Raw genomic sequence first — 20,167 nt, forward strand, 5'->3', positions numbered from 1 at the left:
CCCATCCTACAGATGAGGAAATAGCAGTGAATCGATGTACACACAGTCACCTAGCCCGCCTTGCTTTCCTGGGCAGTACTGCTTCTTGGTCAGGACTCGTCAGTGCTCTTGGACAGCACTGCACGTGTTATTCTGCCTATGGTATAAGACATGTTCCTTTTGTCCCAAATGCTTGGGAGAGAGGGTCTACCGAGTTGTGAAAAGTTCTTATTAACTAACTTCGTTAGCGTGACACAAGCTACAATTAATATAATTAGATGTCTTTAAATCTTGAGTGCCTTAAGGACCCGAGGTGTTTGTTTTTCTGTGTTCTCATTTCCAAGGTACAGTTTGGTCAGTGTGGACAGCATAGGGGATCACGCTTTGACACACGATGGAAATTCACGTGAAAAAATTATTTTAACTCTCAGCAAAATGGAAGGAAGGGCTGGGCTCAGTGGCTCACACTTGTGATCCCAACACTTTGGGAGGGCGAGGCGGGAGGATTGCTTGAGCCCAGCCTGGGCAGCATAGCAAGACCTCACCTCTAAAGAAAAGTAAAAAATTCGCCGAGCATGGTGGCACATGCCTATAGTCCCAGCTGCTTGGGAGGCTGAGGTGGGAGGATCACCTGAGCCGAGGAGGTCAAGGCTGGGGTGAGCTGTAATTGTGCCACTGCACTCCATCCTGGGTGACAGAGTAAAACCCTTACTCAAAAAAAAGGAATGACAAACAACCCTGTGGTCGTGGCTTGTGGGTCCGCAGGGGCAGTCTGTTACTGATGTCTTGGTTCCCATAAAGTATTACTCATTTCACTCTTTCTTTTTCCACTGCCCCACCCATGACTATCCAGGTCCCCTGGGTCTCCTGCTTACCTTCAGACACCAGGTTCTCCCTCCCTTGGCGCCATTCTCCTTACTCTCACCTTGGCTGCAGATACCTCTAATTGTTTCTCCATGCTGGGATAAAGTGATCTTTCCAAAACTTTCCTGTTGTTCGTTTCTCAAGGGCTGTCATAACACAGTACCACAGATTGGGTGGCTCAGACAATAGCAATGCATTCTCTCACGGTTCTGGAGACTAGAAGCCTGAAATCAGGGTGTCAGCCAGGCCATGCTCCCTCTGAGACCCCAGGGGAGAATCCATCTTTGTCTCTTCTAGCACCTTGCTGGTGGTTGCCAGCAATCCTGGACATTCCTTGGCTTGTAGATGCATCAGCCTGTTCCCTCACTCCATGACATGTGGCCATCTTCTCCTTGCGTGTCTGTCTCCCTCCTTTTCTTTTGAAAACACCAGTCATATTGGATTAAGGGCCTACCCTGCTCTGGTATTACCTTGTAATAACTTAACTTACTACATCTCTGATGACACTGCTTCCAAATCAGGTCACATTCTGAGGTAGTGGGGGTTAGGACTTCAACTTGTCTTTTCTGAGGGATATAATTCAACCCATAACAGTCCTGCTGCTTGTAGGGTTAAGTATATCCTCCTTGACATGGCAGGCAAGGCCCTCTGTGGCCTCCTCCTAGCATTCACTGCTCACCTGATGAGCCTTTTGTGTGTGGCTATTAGGTGCTTCTTGAATACTCCGTGCCCTCTCACCTTCTTCAGATACTGATAATGCTGTTCTTTCTGGCAAGGAAAATCTCCCTGCTTCCTCACCTGATGAACTCCTGTGCATCCTCCCATCTCAGTTCAAGCATCCCCTGATCTATGATGACTTCTTTGCCTTGGGGATGTCAAGGGCTCCCTTCTTCCTAGCCCGGTCCCTACTTGTCACACTGAGTTGTAATTGTTTACTTATCTGACTTCTGGCAAGACTGGGTTGGCCATCTTGTGCAGAACTCAGCACAAGGCAGGCAGCAGTAGGTGTTTGATAAACCAAGTCTCCCAGGAGCCTGGAGTGGCATCCCACCTGAATCCCTTTGTCCAACCTTCATGGTTTTTCTTGAAGACTAGCTCCGTCATTTATTTAGCTCTACCTTCCTCTGACCACCTCCAGCAAGCATCTTTGCTTCTGGCTGATGTGTCTTCTTTTTTTGAGTCAGAGTCTCACTCTGTCCCCCAGGCTGGAGTGCAGTGGCATACCACCAATCTCAGCTAATTTTTTGATTTATTGTAGTGGTAGAGTCTGCCATGTTGCCCAGGCTGATCTCAAACTCTTGGGCTCAGGCAGCGCTCTGGTCTCAGCCTCTCAAAGTGCTGGGGCTATAGGCATGAGCCACCACGCCCAACCTAATGGGTCTTCTATACTTGCAACTCTTCCAGCCACCAGGCCCCTGCTCCTGCTGTGTCTGCCATCTCCAGTGACTTTCTTCCTTCCTCTTGGGTCATCCGAGCTCTGGGTACCCTCTAGGCATAACTCAAGCGTCAGTTTCTGTAGGAGTCCTGCACTTGCTCAGCCAGTGTGCTCTTTCAAATTCAGACTTCCGGAACATGTTTCCCTAACGCTGAGTCAAAATCTGGGTATGCAAAGATCATAGTCCCGTCTCTGGAAAAAACTCACAGACTGAGGAAATAGACACGTGCTTTTAAAAACAGATGGATGAGTGTTGTAGTCCTGTTATGTGTTCCATGCCCCTGGAGTAGAGTGATGAGAACTAATTTAGTCTCGGGTAGAACGATTTGGCTGTTAAGTTCTCTGTGATTAACTGATTTTTTCCTCTTTTAAAAATTTTATCTGTTTATAATTTTTGAGATAAGATCTCACTCTTTCACCCAGACTGGAGTACAGTGATGCATTTATAGCTCACTGCAGTCTCGAACTCCTGGGCTCTAGCAGTCCTCTTGCCTCAGCCTCTTGAGCAGCTGGGACTACAGGTGCATGCTACCACGCTCAGCTTTTTTTGTTTGTTTGTTTGTGGCAATGGGGTCTCGGATTGTTGCCCAGACTGGTTTTGAATTCTTGGACTCAAGCAATCCTTCTGCTTCAGCCTCCCAAACTGCTGGGATTACAGGAATGAACCACGGTGTCCGACTTGACTGATTTTTATGTACTTAATTATTTTTGTTGGGAAAGGGTTGCAGCCTTCTGGAGGTTCTGAAACTTTCCTGCCCAGCTCCAAGAAAACTCCATGGAAAGGCATTTAAAGCAAAACCCTCAATTTTACATGTGTTTCTTTTTCTCCTTTTTCTGTTAAAGGAAGACGTGGGTGAGACCCACGGAAAATTTGCAGATGAAGGTGGGGTTGGAGTGTGAGTGGAGAGACGGAGTGAAGCAGGGCTAAGGGGGCACAACGGGGAAACGGCACGTTCTCATTCCTCTCATGAACCTCTCATGGACCTCTTTAGAGAATGGCTGCATTGTTTAATCTGAAATAAGTTTCCAGAACATTAGATACCCGCATATAAGTGGGAGCAAATTAAAATACATGTGGCTGTTAGAGCCTTTGCAGTTTTGAATTCCTGGTAGCTGGACTATCCTCAAACAAACGCCTTGAGGAAATATGCAGGTTGTACATAATTACTAACTGATCTTGAGATCTTTGTGCAATCAATAGGACATTTGTCTTTTGAATCCTGTCCTCTTCAACCCAGGACAGAGCTCTGCCGTAGTGAGCAGTGCCTGGAACACATGCTTATTGACCCAAATGGCTGTCACAGAAACGGTGAGAGGAAATGGGCCTAATGTCACAATTCATGAAAACAAATAATCCTCGATTTTAAGCTGCGGGAGACTAGTCCTGCTGAAAAGGGAGGAATGTGGTTTAGTGGTCAGAGCTGAGGAGGTTTGGAGGACTTGTTCTGTTTCATGTTCCAGCGTTAACTTCCTTGTCAACCTTGATTTCTTTCCTATCAATTGAGAACAGAAACAAAGAATGGGTCAGTCCAGTCAATAAGTCCAAGGCTGAACATTTCCAAGGTTTTTAACTGAAATCATGACTTTCCCCAGACAAAGCCATCTTTTCACTTTCATCTTGTAATTTACTATGACATTTAAAAATAACTCTCCTCTTTCTTTTTTTTTTTTTTTTGGTTGGTTTCCTCAGTCAGACAAATATCCCATTCAAGATACCGGACTCCCTAAAGGTATGTAAAGTTAATGGAACTTCTTGAACATGTCATGATTATTTGATTATTTGTATATCTTAAACAAAGCACGAGTCAGAGTAATTTTTCATGATTTAAAATTGTAAAACAGAAACATACCAATAATTAGCTCACGACTTGTTCCATGATTATCTCGGAAATAAATCTTCTTATTAAAATCTTTAAATTATTTCATTGCAAATTATACATTAAATTCTTGTGATGTTTTTAGCAGGCATGATGCAGATAGCCAGGACTCTGGTTTTCAAGGGACAGAAACCTAACTCAAATTTGTTTAAAAAGAGGGGGAGGGACTTAACGGGCCTAGGGCACTCTTGGTGTTGCTGGATCCAAACGTTTAAATGATGCTCTCAGGCTCAGTCTCTCCGTCTCATGGCTCCGTCTTCTTCAGTGTTGGCTCCATTCTTGGGCAGAATTTCCCCGCCCGGAGAAAAAGATGGCACCTCCAGCTCTATGTGGGTGCTGTTGCTCAGGGTGGCAGAAGAGCACCCGTAGTACAATTTTAGAAATGATTGTGATTGGGGCATTTGGAGTCACATGCCCATCCCCTAAATCAGTCATTGCCATCAGGAGAATGGAGGAAGGCCTGGAGTGGATTTTACCCAAACTGCTTTCTTCAAGAAGAATGTTCTGTGGCCAAAGGGACAAGAGATCCTTGTCGGGCTCAAAAGCAAACCCCCAAAGCTGTCTGTTATAACCGCAGACTCATGTTTTAGGCTGACCATAAGGTGGCTAGACCCTGGTCTTTCCTGATCTCTCCGCGGGGCACCCCTTCATGAGGCCAAGCTGCTGGTTGTCACTGTAGAGCATGTACCTTGGACTCTGCTGGCAACCCAGAGACGGGGGGTAGGATGGGTGGTAGAGGTCAGCTTTGTGCACAGTTTCAGAGATGGCAGGGGCATCCGGCTTTCTGGTCACTGTGGAGCGGTAGGTTTTCCAGCACACACCAGTATGGGTTTCCCTGGCAGTTCTCACAGTAGGGGGTAATTGTGGGGAGTCCCAGGGCTAACCTGTGGTTTTCAAGTATTCGCCAACCTTCTTCTCTTCCCTCACTACCCTGGGCCTGTCTCCCTGCCCCTTGAAAAGACAGCATTGGAGTGTTATTCCTTTTCTGTCCTGTGCATGTCCCTGGAGTGCTCGCGGTACAGGAGAAAAGAGGCTTAAGGCCGGTTTTGAGTCCAGACCCCCGGCTAGACTGGAAGAGGCTTCTGGCAAACTCCCTTCTCCTTGTCCTCTCTGTAATGACCTTTGAGTCTCCCAAATCCTACACTCTGGGACTCTATTTCAGCAAGAAAGTGGAAGGAACAAGTCAGGCAACAGGGCAACCTTGGACTGTGGTTCTTAGACTTTATTGATCAGAAGACCCATCAGGGGAAGCTGTTTTTTTTTTTTGAGTTGGAGTCTCACTCTTTCGCCCAGACTGGAGTGCAGTGGCCGCTCCCGGCCACCGCAGCCTCGACCTGCTAGGCTCCGGCGATCCTTCCACCTCAGCCTTCTGAGTAGCCGGAATTACAGGCGCGCGCTACCACGCCCGGCTAATTTTTGAATTTATTGTAGAGATGAGGTCTTGCTTGCCCAGGCGGGTCTCGAACCCGCGGGCTCAGGCAATCCACTCACCTCAGCCTCCCAAAGCGTTGGGATTACAGGCTGAGCCACCGAGCCCAGCTTGGGGAACTTGTTTTAAATGCAGATTCTGGGCCCCTCTGCCCTGAAACGATGATTTGGTGGAACTGGGATGGGGGTCCAAGAATCTGCCTTTTAACTTGCACCTGTGTGGTTGTGATGTGGGCCCCACTCTGAAAGCCTGCCTAAGACGCTTCAGGGAACAGAGAGGAGAGAACCAGATGCAAGGCTCTGGGTGGCCTCTGCCAGTGACTTCAGGCCTCAGAGTCTCTGTTTCCTCATCAGCTCAGTGGAGAGGACAGGGTTAATGTCCTTCCTACCAGGTGACTTGGGGAATCCAGTGAAATGAGTCTAGAATGTTCCTGGCACACGTGGGCACCAGACAGGGGCGGAGGGAAGTCTGGTCAAAGAATTGTGAAAAGTCAGAGTTGAGGACTGTCAAGAGCTCTCAAGCAGCGTGGCTAAAGTGAAACTGTCTTAGAAAAGACCCAAGCCATAGTGGCTGCGGCCTTGCAGTGTCATGGTGTGATCTGTCTCAAGAGCCTTTTAAAAAAAATCACCCTTGCATGTGATTTCCTGTTTTGACAGAAAAAGATTGTTGCCTAGCAACCTGATACTACAGCGGCTGTGCAGTCAGTTTTCTCCTCGAATTTTGAGTTCTACAAAGCCTTAACTAAAGTTGTAATGAGTTTACTTACAAGTAACGTGGTGAAAACCACACCCTAGACCTTTTTTTGGGTTCTTATTCATGATGAACACTATATATATATATATATATTTTTTTTTTTTTAATTGAGTTGGGATCTCACCCTGTCCAGGCTAGAGTGCAGTGGCATTATCACGGCTCACTGCAGCCTCAAACTTGTGGCCTCAGGCAAGCCTTCTGCCTCTGCCTCCTAAGTAACTGGGACTACAGGTGCATGCCACTACTCCTGGCTAATTTTTTTTTCTTTTCTTTTCTTTTTATTTTTTGAGTTGGAGTCTCACTCTGTCACCCAGACTGGAGCCTCGACCTGCTGGGCTCCGGCGGTCCTTCTGCCTCAGCCTTCCGAGCAGACAGACTGGAGTGAACAGTATTAATAAGCACATAATTTCTTATCTCCAAATAAATATATCATGTGTAAATGAATCATGTCTAGAAGTTTCAACCCATGCATTTGCATTCAAGAGTATAACAATTTAATGTCTTTTAATGTCTGCTAGTATTCTTTTTTTTTTTTTGAGTTGGAGTCTCACTCTGTCGCCCAGGCTGGAGTGCAGTGGTACGCTCCTGGCCATCACAGCCTCTATCAGCTGGGCTCCGGCGATCCTTCCGCCTCAGCCTTCCGAGTAGCTGGAACTACAGGCACGTGCTGCCACGCCCGGCTAATTTTTTGATTGATTGTAGAGATGAGGTCTCGCCAAGTTGGCCAGGCAGGTCTCGAACCCACAGACTCAGGCAATCCACTCACCTCAGCCTCCCAAAGTGCTAGAATTACAGGCTGAGCCACCGAGCCCGGCGCTAGTATTCTTCTTTAACATCACTAATGAGGCCACTACCGTTATTAGACATTTATGGTAATTTTCTCATTGAAGTTGTTTTTAGGGAAAGAAAATCCACATGAATTAGTGAAGAGACTAATTTATAGACTTAAAAGTAAATGTAATTTAATTATATTAAGTACAAACTAGGTTTCCAACATTTAAGTGGGTTTTGGGGGGGAGGCAAACTTTATTTAGTAGAGGAGTCATTTGTAATTAGCGTTAATTGCCATATGGCTAAAAAGTCCTCAAAATGTAGTTTCTTAGCTGGGCATGGTGGCTCATGCCTGAAATTCTAGCACTTTGGGAGACGGAGGTGAAAGGAATGCCTGAGCCCAGGGGTTCAAGACCAGCCTGGACAATGTGGCAAGACGCTGTCTCTACAATAAATCAAACAAGTAGCTGGGCATGGTGGCGCACACCTGTAGTTCCAGCTACTTGGAAGGCTGAGGTGGAAGGATCACCTGAAACCAGCAGATCGAGGCTGTGGTGGCTGTGAGCGTGCCACTGCACTCCAGCCTGGGCAGCAGAGTGAGACTCCTACTAAAAAAAAAAAAAGTTTAGTTTCTTAAGCAGATTAAGCATGTTTCACAAAATATCTTTTACACTGCTAGTATATTCCTGCCTTATTCATGGAGCTCATAAGCTCATAAAGCTGTTCTTTCACATGGGCCAAACTAGAGTGGTTTTGAATAATAGTTTTTTTAATATTCAACTGTGGAAATCTAATGTAACTTCAGTGATTGGCATCTATTTTGAGGTAAAATGTGTTAATATTATACCTGTTTTCTCACTGGGCACAAATGCAATAGCTTCCGCCTCCATTAGCCACCCTGACATTAGAGGTTTCAAGGGGTTTATTTTGTCAGGGTTCTTTTCTGATAGTTGTTTTGTGAGTTTGCAGGTCCTGGACTTAAGACTAGCATGAGATTGGGGCTTGTTTTACATCACATAATTCCTGAGATCTCATAGAAGCTGCTGGCTTGAGTGTTGTGAATGGAATGTGACTCTACATATTGAGAGAAAAACGTGTTTGGAAAAAGAATTTGGGTTTTTGATCCACTTATTCATAGTGGGGGAAAATGGCACATAGATAAGTACTCACACACATCAAACAAGATTTTCTCATCTTCATTTTCTCCAGTGTTCCTGCTCTTTTCTTTTATCATTCAAAAACGTTACAGTTAACTCAAAAGTTAAAAAGAAGGAGAGTAGACTGATCCTACTGTTAAAAACGTTGACGAATCTGAGCTTAAACATAGATGCTATTTGGGGAGTTGTTTAGACACTGTGTTGATTAAATGTAGGAGCAGTCGTTCAGTTTGAATGCGTGAGGAGAAAATAAACAAATACTAGGAAAATCACTAAATAACTCAAAAGTAACCTGGGCAACACAGCGAGACCTTGTTTCTACAAAAAATAAAAAACATTAGCCGGTCATGGTGGCCCACGTTTGTAGTCCCAGCTACTCTGGAGACTAAGGCAAAAGGATCACCTAAGCCCAGGAGGTCGAGGCTGCGTTGAGCCATGATCATGCCACTGCATTCCAGCCTGGGTGACAGAACGAGACCCTGACTCAAAAAACAAAAACAAAAATTCAAAAGCAAAAATTTCTGCCCTAAATCTAGCAAGCCAATATATTATATCTTATATAATCCCCTACCTCACAGATTGACAGTGACATCTTGTTAATAGGTGTCCCTGTTCTAATAGGAAACTAACCATCCCTCCCACTTGCAATATTTGCTGTGTGTTTTTTTCCTGTTTGTTCCATAAGTACACTTCCTCCCTCTGAACCTGAACAGAGATCCTCTTGGGACTCTTCTGTTACGAGACACCCAAAATTGCCATGTCCTACCCCCCAATAATGACAAGAATACAAAGTAACCATTCCCCCCAAAATTTATTTTCATTTGTGTATAGGAGGGCAGAGGGGAGAGAGGTGGATATGACACAGGAGTATCTGGAGAATCTCATGAGAAAAGTTGCTGTTAAATCTAAGTTCTTGTATTGGGGGAAGAACAGTTTTAAAAATTCTGAGCTAACAATTTTGACATTGTGAGAATTGGTATGATTGAAATCACATGTCCATTACTTTCTGCTGTGAAAAATCACACTTGAGTGTGCGTGAGAATTATGTGGGGTGCAAGTATCCGGCTACTAGGGAGGCTGAGGTGGGAGGTTTAAGAGTTAGAGCCCAGCCTAGGCAGCATAGTGAGACTCTGATTCTGGAAGAAAAAAAAAAGAAGAATTATGTGGGGGTACAGGTGAACAATGTAGATTTCTGGGCGCCCTGAGATTCCCATGAAGGCAGTCTGAGCTGGGAGCCCATCGATCTGCATTGTTAACAAGCAGCCCAGGTGATTCATACATGAGTGCCTATGTTTAGAGAAACACAAGTCAGGGCCAGATGGTTGCTGCTCTAGCTTTAAAAAGATATAGTGGTAAAACCTTAGTAAAAGATCACACTCTTAGTTTAAAACTTCTCAGGCAATACTATTTTTTTTTTTGAGTTGGAGTCTCACTCCATCGCCCAGGCTGGAGTGCAGTGGCATGCTCATGGCCACCCCAGCATTGACCTGCTGGACTCTGGTGATCCTTCACCTCAGCCTTTCAAGTAGCCAGAACTATAAGCGTGCGCTACCGCACCTGGCTAATTTTTTATTTTATTTTATTTTATTGTAGAGACAGGGTTCTCACCAAGTTGCCTGGGCTGGTCTTGAACCTGCAGGCTCAGACAATCCACTAGCCTCGGACTCCCAAAGTGCTGGGGTTACAGGTTGAGCAAGCGAGCCTGGCCCAGATAACACTATTAAGGGGGGGAAAATGTCCTTTGCTCTGGTTAGAATTGTATATGAGGCAGTTCTGAATATCCATATTCAAGTAGTATCTGAATATACATACTATCGGAATATACATATTCAAATAGTCCCTTGCCCAGCACATAGTAGGTGAATAAATGTTAATGAATGCAAAAAATAAATGGATGAATCAATCATTCCCTCACTTCATCCAGATTTTTGAACCCTGGGTCAAATGGTTCTCTATTTAAGACTTTATAGCTCTAAAAATTTACATGATGCTAAAAGTTTCTTTTATTTCTGTCACCTTTCAAATTTAGAGCATAGCCTTGAATTCTGTGGCTGAAGATTAGAATCTGATGGAACAAAAACAGTTTAACACATTTTGTACAATTTTCACCATGAATAGGGAAATCGAAGTTCACATATACATGAAACAACCTAAGAATGGAAGCTCCTTCCTAACAACTCATTTTGAAGAATGTTAAATGTTTAATGTGCGTTTCAAGTTCCTTTGCCATTCACTGCAAGTGAACTTGAGCAATAGCACTGAAATGGTTTAGGTTTGACCTTGAGGAGGGCGAGCTATCAGGACAAGTATAATCCCACTGTCTGCTGTCTGAAAGGTTTAGTAAATTGTCAGACAGATGAATTAATACAGTGGAATGTGCTGTGATGTTGGTAATCAGAGGAGAATGTGTTTTGGTTGCCTCTTCTTTACCCTGCTAGTGAGGGAGGGTTAAGGGGATGGCCCCATCAACACTGGACGCTGGACAGATGAGATTGACAGTGGTTTATGAGTCACATATATTCACAGCCCAGGGAAGGAGGACACTGCATGCCCCGCAGGGCCCCATGGGGGTTGCACTTGAGAATGGAGAGAACAACCCAAGTCTGTGTCAGGCAGGCGACTTACAGACAGTGTCAGGCGTGGAGCACTCACTGAAATAAACTACTTACCAAGTAATTTTTAGGAATGTAACCAACGTGGCAGGCCTTCTACTATGGGTGGACAGTAACCCATCCTATTCTGTGATCATTCTTGCGAGTGCCCTATTTGTATGACCTGGACAAGTATGTCAAATGATTGTCCTCAGAGGAGGATATCGTCCATGTAATATCATCCTATGGTCCTGAGAAAGTTGGGTGCAGTTAAGATCTTGACTGCAAGGCTAGGTGCAGTGGCTCACGCCTATGATCCCAGCACTTTGGGAAGCCAAGGCAGGAAGATTGCTTGAGCCAGGAGTTCGAGACCAGCTATATATATATATATATGTTGGCTGCAAAGCTTGTATGCGATTGTGTGCAATGATATGCTGTTGGAGTGCCCCATGGGTGCCTCGTCAAGATGTGTTATGACCCTTTGGGGTTGAAGACAAATGTCAACTGAGAGACTGTTGAGATAGGCACTGAACAGAACATAGTAGTCAAATTGATGAAAGCAAAATATTGACTAGTCACTTACCGGACGGGGTCAGTCATTTCAATCATACTAGTCAAGGAATACGGGAGTCTTAGGGATGGGACCACAGCAGTTAGGTTGCTGTCATCCACCATGATGCACCATTCATTTTTTTCCAGGTGTAAGAAAAGGTCAAATTAGACTGCAACACCACCTAATTTGGTGGTTAGGCAGTGCTGATAACCACCCCGTGCTCTTTATGTCTTAGACAATCACTTTTTTGAGTTACAGTCTCACTCCATCGCATCCTGACTGGAGTGCAGTAACACGCTCACAGCCACCCCAGCGTCGACCTGCTGAGTGCAGGTGATCCTTCTGCCTCAGCCTTCCAAGTAGCCAGAACTACAGGCGTGCACCATCATGCCTGGCTAAGTTTTTGGTTTATTGTAGAGATGAGGTCTTGCCAAATTGCCCAGGCTGTTCTTGAACTCGTGGGCTCAGGCAATCCCCTCACCTCAGCCTCCCGAAGTATTGGGAATACAGGATTGAGCCACTACCCCGGCCAATAACTTTTAATCTTTGAGCCCCTATTTTAATTTACATTAGGCTTTGTTAATTATTTTAACTTAGAGGTCCATAGGGTCTCATTTAGTTATGCCAACTTGTATGTAACTGCCAAAGATTTAATTTAATATTTATGAAGTCAGAGTATCCATGCCCGTTATGGGACACTTTGGACCCATGAGTGCCATATCCATGGGAAAGGCAGGCAAAACAATAGTTCTCTTGGTTAGGGTAAAACTTCTATGTTTGACCTCTATTTTATATTCAATACCTGCCCTAAGATTGTAGGAGGTACCAAGTTTAATTTAGTGGCATCTTCAGATATAACCGTAATTCAAGCCCCAGTACCAATTAAGTCCATGAAAGTTTGCCAGCAAGTGCATTTTTGCAGACATTAAAGTTAATTCAAAACTTGTGTTGGCAGGGCATGGTGGCTCACACCTGTAATCCCAGCACTTTGGGAGGCAAAGGCGAGAGGATTGCCTGAGCCCAGATGTTTGAGACCAGCCTGGGCAACTTGGCAACTTGGCAAGACCTCATCTCTACAATAAATCAAAAAAATCAACCAGGCATGGTGGTGTGTGCCTATGGTTCCAGCTACTTAGAAAGCTGAAGCGGAAGGATCACCTGATCCCAGCAGGTCAAGGCTTTGGTGGCCGTGAACATGCCACTGCACTATAGCCTGGGTGACAGAGTAAGACTCTGGCTTAAAAAAAAAAAAACTCCTAAAAATTTGTGTTGTAGGATGCACAGCCAATCATGGCTCTATATTTTTTTTCTGTATAAATTATTTTAGTAAATTTTGGGTTTTCTGTTGGGTCAAATTGTGGACCTCTGTTTCAGTTCCTCTCTCATATCCAGGTTTCTTTCTATCTTTCTTTTATTCCCTCTTTTTTGGTCACTGAATATACTTTTTGTACTGGGGGGTACTCTTCCCTATCCTGTTCATATTTATGCACTTCTTCCTCCAGAGAACCTCAAATTAGTATCATCAGGGTTGGGGGCCTTCCCTGCGGCAGTGGTTGCTCTCATATGGTTTCAAGTCCCCCGGCTTTTGTCAAGTTTGCATTAACCCCTTTCCTGTGCCCAGGGCTCCAGGGGTTTTCCCTGTGACTCTGAGGATCAAGATCTTTGTTGCAACATGGACATAAACAGCATAATTAGTACTTAATTAGTACCAAGCTCTGACCTTGTCTTTTCTGCTACTAATTTTTTTTTCCCTTAGTTTATTTATGAATTTTTTCCCCCTCTCTTGTACAAATTTCCTCAGAGTATTTTGGATTTCTAACCGTGTAAAGTCGTGCCTTTCCGTTTTTTTTCTGATTATCCTTGAGGGGGCCCTCCTGGGAGGTTACCAGGAAAGGACTGGGAGCCTGATGGACTACCTCGTAGGTGGCTATCTACACCTCCAGGAAATGCCTGTTGGTGTCCCTGGGGTCGGAGTCTGACGTCCAGTTAGGTTGTTTTGTCTGTGGCTTAGTTGGGCCCATCCAGCCTTAGGATGGCAAGAGTAGCCTTCTGGCATGCTGGCAAGTGGCTGCGCTAGACACAGCCTGGGTGCGCAGGCCAGGGCTCTGTGCAGAGAAGGCAGTTGAGTCCCAAATGCCTTTTCCCCTTTCTTTCTTCATCCGTGTCTGGGCCATGGGCTGCCGTGGGTGTGCACCTTGGTGCCCTCGGGAGTCACAACACCTGGGCAGCGACAGCTAAGAGGATAGGCAGGGTCACTTTGCCTGAGCAACAGCACTCAAGGTGCCAGGCAGAATTCTCCCTGGGGTGGTGGTCTCCTTCCTTTCTGCAAACCTCCCAAAGGGCCATCTCTGTGCCCGTCCTGGGAGTGCAAGTTCACAAACAATGTCTGAATGGCCGCCCCAAGTGACCAGTGATGTCACTAGCCTAGATGCAGCACGCAGAGAAATCAGCCCGAGCCTTGATAGGTGAGACTCAGCAGCAGTTAGTCAGGGTGCTGTGTTCCCCCCACCCTCAGAGGTGGGTGCCGCAGAGGCCACCTGCCAAACACAGGCTGAACCAACAGCACCCCACACCAGGGTCTAGTCAGTTCACAGCAGTTTTCCTCTTGGGACGGCAGCATTTTAGGTGGGCAGAGAGAGTGAACACCCAGCAAAGACAACGCAGCACTACATGGGCTCAAGTGAAAGTCTGTGGGCGGTGGGTGGTTCCACCCCAGGCAGCCCACGTTGTATCAGCAAAGTTAGTTAGCCAAGAGCAGTTAATTAAATCTGATCAAATGTCCTCAGTCATGGTAGGGCCATCCTGTTCGTTATGTCCATTGTTTTGATTGCCTCCTTTTTCCCTGGTTGGTGGGTGGGTGGGGTCCTGCTTTAGGGTCAATGGGCTGGACCACAAAACACAGGTAAGATAGACAGCAGTTTATGAGTCACATATACTCACAGCCCAGAGGAAGAGGACACTGCATGTCCCGTAGAGCCACAGGGTGTTGTACTTAGGAATAGAGTGAATAACCATCGGCTGTGCGAGGCAAAGCATGGTAGTATCAGAAGGATGGGGTGTCTCCTGGTTCCCACGGGAGGATGTGATTGGCCTATTTGCACAATCCCAAAGGCTGGCAGGAAGCTGAAACCCACTACTCCAAGATAAGCAGGAATTGTGCCTAACCCTTGATAAGGAGCACTGTCAGCTAGGGGATCTTATTCTCTATCCTCGGAAGTAGAATTGGGAGGGGAATTTTCAGTCAGGCCCTCCTGATTTTAACAGATGTCAAGGCAGTGCATGACGTTAAGCCTTGATTTTAGGTCGTACACCACAGAGTGTGCTATCTTTATTGAGCTGTGTGTCTCTTTTTCTTTTCCTAGCTGAGGAGTGTGATACAGTTGCTTTGAACTGCCCATCAAATTCTGATATGCAACATCAGGTAAGAATAATTTCCACTATATTTTTTCCCTTAGGTACATGATAATCCACCTAGAGTTATTTTAAGGAAGTATCTTATAGAGCTCTAAAAATAAATAATGAAGAACCAGATTTCTAAATAATAAAATAAGTTTGGAAATGATCTTTAAGCATCCCAGTAAGGCAGCATATCTAGAACATTTAGATATACTTTTATGAACTGTGGTAGTTTTAGTCTACTCTTCAATATAAATATCTAGATGCTAAGATCAGAAAATGCTAGTGAGTTAGAAAGGAGAATTGCTTTCTTTCACATGCTGTTGGTATACTGTGAATGGGTACATTTTTAAAAGACACAGCAAAAGTAGATACTGTAATATAACATTTTTAATAGTGATTTATAAACTTGTATTTCTTTCAGATATCAGACATCAAACTTTAACATATTATATCTACTATCTTTTTCCAGAAAGCAAACATGTTTATTGTGTTCTGATTATAAAAGAACGTTATTTTAAAGTTCAGACTGTACCAAAGAGTAGAAAAAAATATTTGAGAATTGCATGTCATTCCTCTGTTCACCTTGTGATGTACAGCCTTCCAGAAGCTTCCTTGGGTCACTCTGTGCTTTAGTTACTTCTTGTCCTGTTCAGTCCACCTCTGTCACTCACTCAGAACTCATTAGCAAAGTTGCACAATGTCTCACATCTGCTAAATATAAAGAATATTCGATGTCTCAAAAAGCGTGTCTTGCCTCAAGATAGGATGGTTTGGTTCTGCTTCCTTCCATAACACCAAGTTAATTTTTTTTTTGAGCTGGAGTCTCATTCTTGTCACCCAGGCTGGAGTGCAGTGGCACACTCATGGCCACCCCAGCATCGACCTGCTGGGCTCAGGTGATCCTTTTGCCTCAGCCTTCCAAGTAAACGGAACTACAGGCGTACGCTACCACACCCAGCTAATTTTTTTGATTTATGTAAAGATGAGGTCTCCCTGAGTTGCCCAGGCTGTGGACTCAGGCAATCCCCTCACCTCAGCCTCCCAAAGTGCCGGGAGTACAGGCTTAAGCCACTGCGCCCGGCCAATACCAAGTTAATTTTTAACAAACTTTTTTTTTTAGTCTTGCTTTAAAAATATTGGTCTATAATAATACTTAATAGGAATATTTTGGGGTAGCCAAATTACCTCTGTAATAAAGAAGTTACACAAATAGTTGATAATTTTAATTATAACACACAACTCTCTTGAAAATTATCAGCAGTGCCTCTTTTAACTTTATTTTGAGAGATCTTCAACTATTGACTGTGAATATCAGATTTTTACTCTTTAGTCTTCCTGATACTAAGTATTTTTCTTGGAATTACAATCTAATGATTCATTCTGCATGGACTAAATTTAAAGTATTTTAGTAAACTGAAAGTATACATCTTTCCTTTCTTGTAACCCTAATTCTTTAACAAAGTTTTGCTCCTCAATTTTTTTGTAGCATGTAGACCCCCTTGAAGATTAAAAAATGCTGCATTGTTTGTTTCATTGACTTTTAGGGATTTTCCAAAATCACTTAAGATTAGGTACAGAATATACGTTAGCACACTGTTCAGTATTTTTCTTAATTTTAGTGTTATAATTCTGGCTGTATCAAACAAAGACTATACTAAAAGATGAAAATATATTTATGAACTACAAATGGGAGAAAGGCCTATTTGAGATTTTTGAAGTTCTATTTTAAAACAGAATGTCTTCTATTTCTATGAAAAGTAGGACTGTGAGCTAGCTGCTTCAGTTGGTTATTTCTTTGTGTAATCTATAGGATTTGTTTTAACTGCTTAAATACTCAGAAAGATTCTTTGAAACCAACTTGGCAGTTAGAACAAAGAAAACTCACCAGGGAAGAAACGTTTAAAAGAAAAAACAACCCACACTCAATTTTCTATAGTTCAGACTTTAAAAGCAGGCAAAAAAAAAAAACCAAAAAAAAAACCCCAGGATTTTTTAAAGAAAAAATTGTATATTTATTCTTACATGTTTAAACTTCAGTCACCTTCAAAAGACTCTCCATTTGGTTTGATGCAGTACACCTACCAAGATACTTTTCCCACTACTCAAAACAATTTTGGAACTCATCAATTTGCATACCTATTAGTGCTTCTGCTGTTTTTTGTTTCACCTCTTCCACATCAGCTAACATTTCCCTTTGAGGACTTTTTCATCCAGGGAAACAAAAAAAAGTTGCTCAGGTGAGATTGGGTGAATAGGGAGCATGGGACATGAGGGTCAAAAACTGCTGAACACTCAATGCGGTGTAGGCAGGCATGCTTTTAAATCACCCATCATGAAATGAGCAACGCATTGAAAGATTCTTCAAAAAAAAAATTTCACTGAAACTGAATGCAACTTCTCACAACAGAGCTAGCTAGTCCACTGATGCTGGTGGGTTCCCAGAACACTTACCTAACAGGAGAAGCCTGTACACACAAGAGCCCTCCAAAAAATCATTCTAAGTTTTTATGGGTTCCCCTTCATATGTTCTTTAGAATATGAACCTTCCTTTTTTAGTGATTTTTATTATTTATTTTTAATTATTTTTTTGAGTTGGGGGTCTCACTCTGTTGCCCAGGCTGGAGTACAGTGGCACGATCCCGGCTCACCCCCGCCTGGACCTCCTGGGCTCAGGTAATCTTTATACCTCAGCCTCCTGAGAAGGTTGGACTACAGGTATGCGTCACCATACCTGGCTAATTTTTTATTTTTGGTTGAAACGAGGTCTCCCTATGTTGCCCAGGGTGGTCTCTAACTCCTGAGCTCATGTAATCCTCCTGCCTTAGTCTCCCAAAGTGCTGGGATTACAGCCATGAGCTATCATGCCCAGAAATTTTCATAATGTAGTAACTAAAATCCACTTCTACTAAGGCTTAATTTCCGCCTCCTTTGTTTTTGAATGATGGAGAGGAAAAACATTGTAGTATCCAAGTGTCAAAAATTAACCTGTGCTCTCTCAGACAGAACCCTTTACTTTTAATCATTTATAATTAATACCTATCTACTAGAACGATCCTACTCCAACAGTCTATTACAACTGGTGTTTATTGAGCATATAATCTGAGACCAATCTGAACTGGATATTCTTTGGCATAAAAAAGGCAGAAGGAAGCTGGGCTCGGTGGCTCAGCCTGTAATCCTGCGCCTTTGAGAGGCCGAGGTGAGTGGATTGCCTGAGTCTGTGGGTTCGAGACCCACCTGGGCAACTTGGTGAGACCTCATCTCTACAATAAATCAAAATATCAGCTGGGCATGGTAGTGCATGCCTGTAATTCCGGCTACTCGGAAGGTTGAGGTGGAAGGATTGCCAGAACCCAGCAGGTCGAGGCTGCGGTGGCCGGGAGCGGCCAGTGCACTCCAGTCTGGGCGACCGAGTGAGACTCCAACTCAAAAAAAAAAAAAAAAGGCAGAAGGGGGAGGAGGGAAAAAAAACTCCATGCAGTTTACAGATTTGGAGAGCCAGTACGCACACAATTAGATCTGGGTTGTAGGGTATGATGTTTAGTCAATTTCCATGACACTTTATGTTACAGAAAATATTTCCTAGAGCCTTTCCTAAACAACAAAGTTTATTTCACCACACATACAAGCATATGGCAAACGGTGGTTTGTAAAGCTAAAATTTGTTCTAGTTTGTAGCCAAGAATCCATGCCTAGAGGACTCTGAGGTAATAAAAGAAAAATAGGAAAATCAGGCAAATATTAGAATGCTAAGTTGGTGTTAGAGGTTATGGAAAGAGTGGCATTTTCCTTTGTGTTGTTTCTTTGGTTTTACACCAGTTTGTGTAAGTTTTAGAAAGTACACTAAATTATTGGCTCATTTTTATTGTGGTGAAAGTATCACACTAATATAAAATGTTAATAATAAGAGAAACTTGGTGTAGGGTATATGGGAATTCTTTATACTATCTTCTCAAATTTCCTATAAATTTAAAATTATTCTAATATAAAAAAGTCTGCTTTAAAAAGTACAGTAAATAGGCCGGACTCGGTGGCTCAGCCTGTAATCCCAGCACTTTGGGAGGCCAAGGTGAGTAGACTGCCTGAGACCACAGGTTCAAGACCAGCCCAGGCAACTTGGCGTGACCTTGTCTCTACAATAAATCAAAAATTAGCCGGATGTGGTAGTGCGCGCCTGTAGTTCCAGCTACTTGGAAGGCTGAGGCGGAAGGATCGCCAGAGCCCAGCAGGTTGATGCTGGGGTGGCCGTGAGTGTGCCACTGCACTCCAGCCTGGGCAACAGGGTGAGACTCCCACGCAAAAAAAAAAGCTCACTAAATAAAATTTAGATTCTAGATAAATGAAACACTTATCCCCAATTCTACTACTCTAATGCAACTATTTTTTCACTTTGATGTATTCTTTAATGCATTTTATATGCATAAGTATAAAAATTGCAAATAACGTGATGTTATTTTATAACCTGCTGTTGTGATTTAATATCTAAGAAACATTTGTCCAGTTCACTCCATGGCTTTGCTATTCTGTCGCTCTATGGTCATGCTGCCATTTTGGCCATGGCAGCTTGATATGAACATCTCCGACACAGAAATAGAGTTAGGATGTGTGTCTGAGGGCCGGGGTGAGAGCTCTCCCAATAGATGGAACAGTATAGGCAGAGGCTCTGAAGAAAGAGTCTATGTGAACAGTGAACTTGGCCTGGAACTGAAGCAGTGGATTGGGAGATCTTAGATGATGAAGCTGGAAGGTAAAAGTTGGAGCAAGGGCCCCAGAGCCTTGATGGTCAGAGATGGGTAGAGAAAAGCTATTGGGAGTTTTAAGTGATGGTCTCATAACCGTATCTAGGACCCCAATAGTACTGGAAAGAAGATAAGACTAAGTTTTAAGCCTATTGGGAGAGGTTATTATTAACAGTATCAGTAGAGAATTCAGGAAGAGGATCAGATCTGTGTGTTAGGATTGAGTTTTGTTTGTTGGTTGGTTAAGAAAGAGGAGATAGGCTGGCCACAGTGGCTCGCACCTATAATCCCAGCACTTTGGGAGGCCGAGGTGAGAGGTTTGCCTGAGCCCACGGGTACAAGACTAGTCTAGGCAACTTGGCGAGACCTCATCTCTACAATAAATCAAAAAATTAGCCGGGCTCGGTGGCTCAGCCTATAATCCTGCACCTTTGGGAGGCTGAGGTGAGTGGATTGCCTGAGCCCGCAGGTTCGAGATCCGCCTGGGCAGCGAGACCTCATCTCTACAATAAATCAAAAAATCAGCCGAGCGTGGTAGCGCATGCTTGTAATTCCGGCTACTCGGAAGGCTGAGGCGGAAGAATCGCTGGAACCCAGCAGGCGAGGCTGCGGTGGCCGGG

The 20,167-nt window shown here is 44.0% G+C and overlaps 1 protein-coding gene across 1 annotated transcript in view; it reads left to right on the forward strand.

Moving 5' to 3' along the window:
• Window positions 1–20,167, forward strand: part of EDARADD (EDAR associated death domain) — a 75,531-nt gene that overhangs the window by 826 nt on the left and 54,538 nt on the right. The window contains exons 2-3 of the mRNA XM_008059087.1: window positions 3,969–4,008; window positions 14,772–14,830. Of these exons, the coding sequence (XP_008057278.1) occupies window positions 3,969–4,008; window positions 14,772–14,830 (99 nt within the window). The remainder of the gene's footprint in view (window positions 1–3,968; window positions 4,009–14,771; window positions 14,831–20,167) is intronic.

Source organism: Carlito syrichta, unplaced genomic scaffold (assembly GCF_000164805.1).
Source record: "Carlito syrichta isolate Samal-C Ts95f unplaced genomic scaffold, Tarsius_syrichta-2.0.1 Scaffold303709, whole genome shotgun sequence".
In the NCBI taxonomy this organism is placed as follows: Eukaryota; Metazoa; Chordata; class Mammalia; order Primates; family Tarsiidae; genus Carlito; species Carlito syrichta.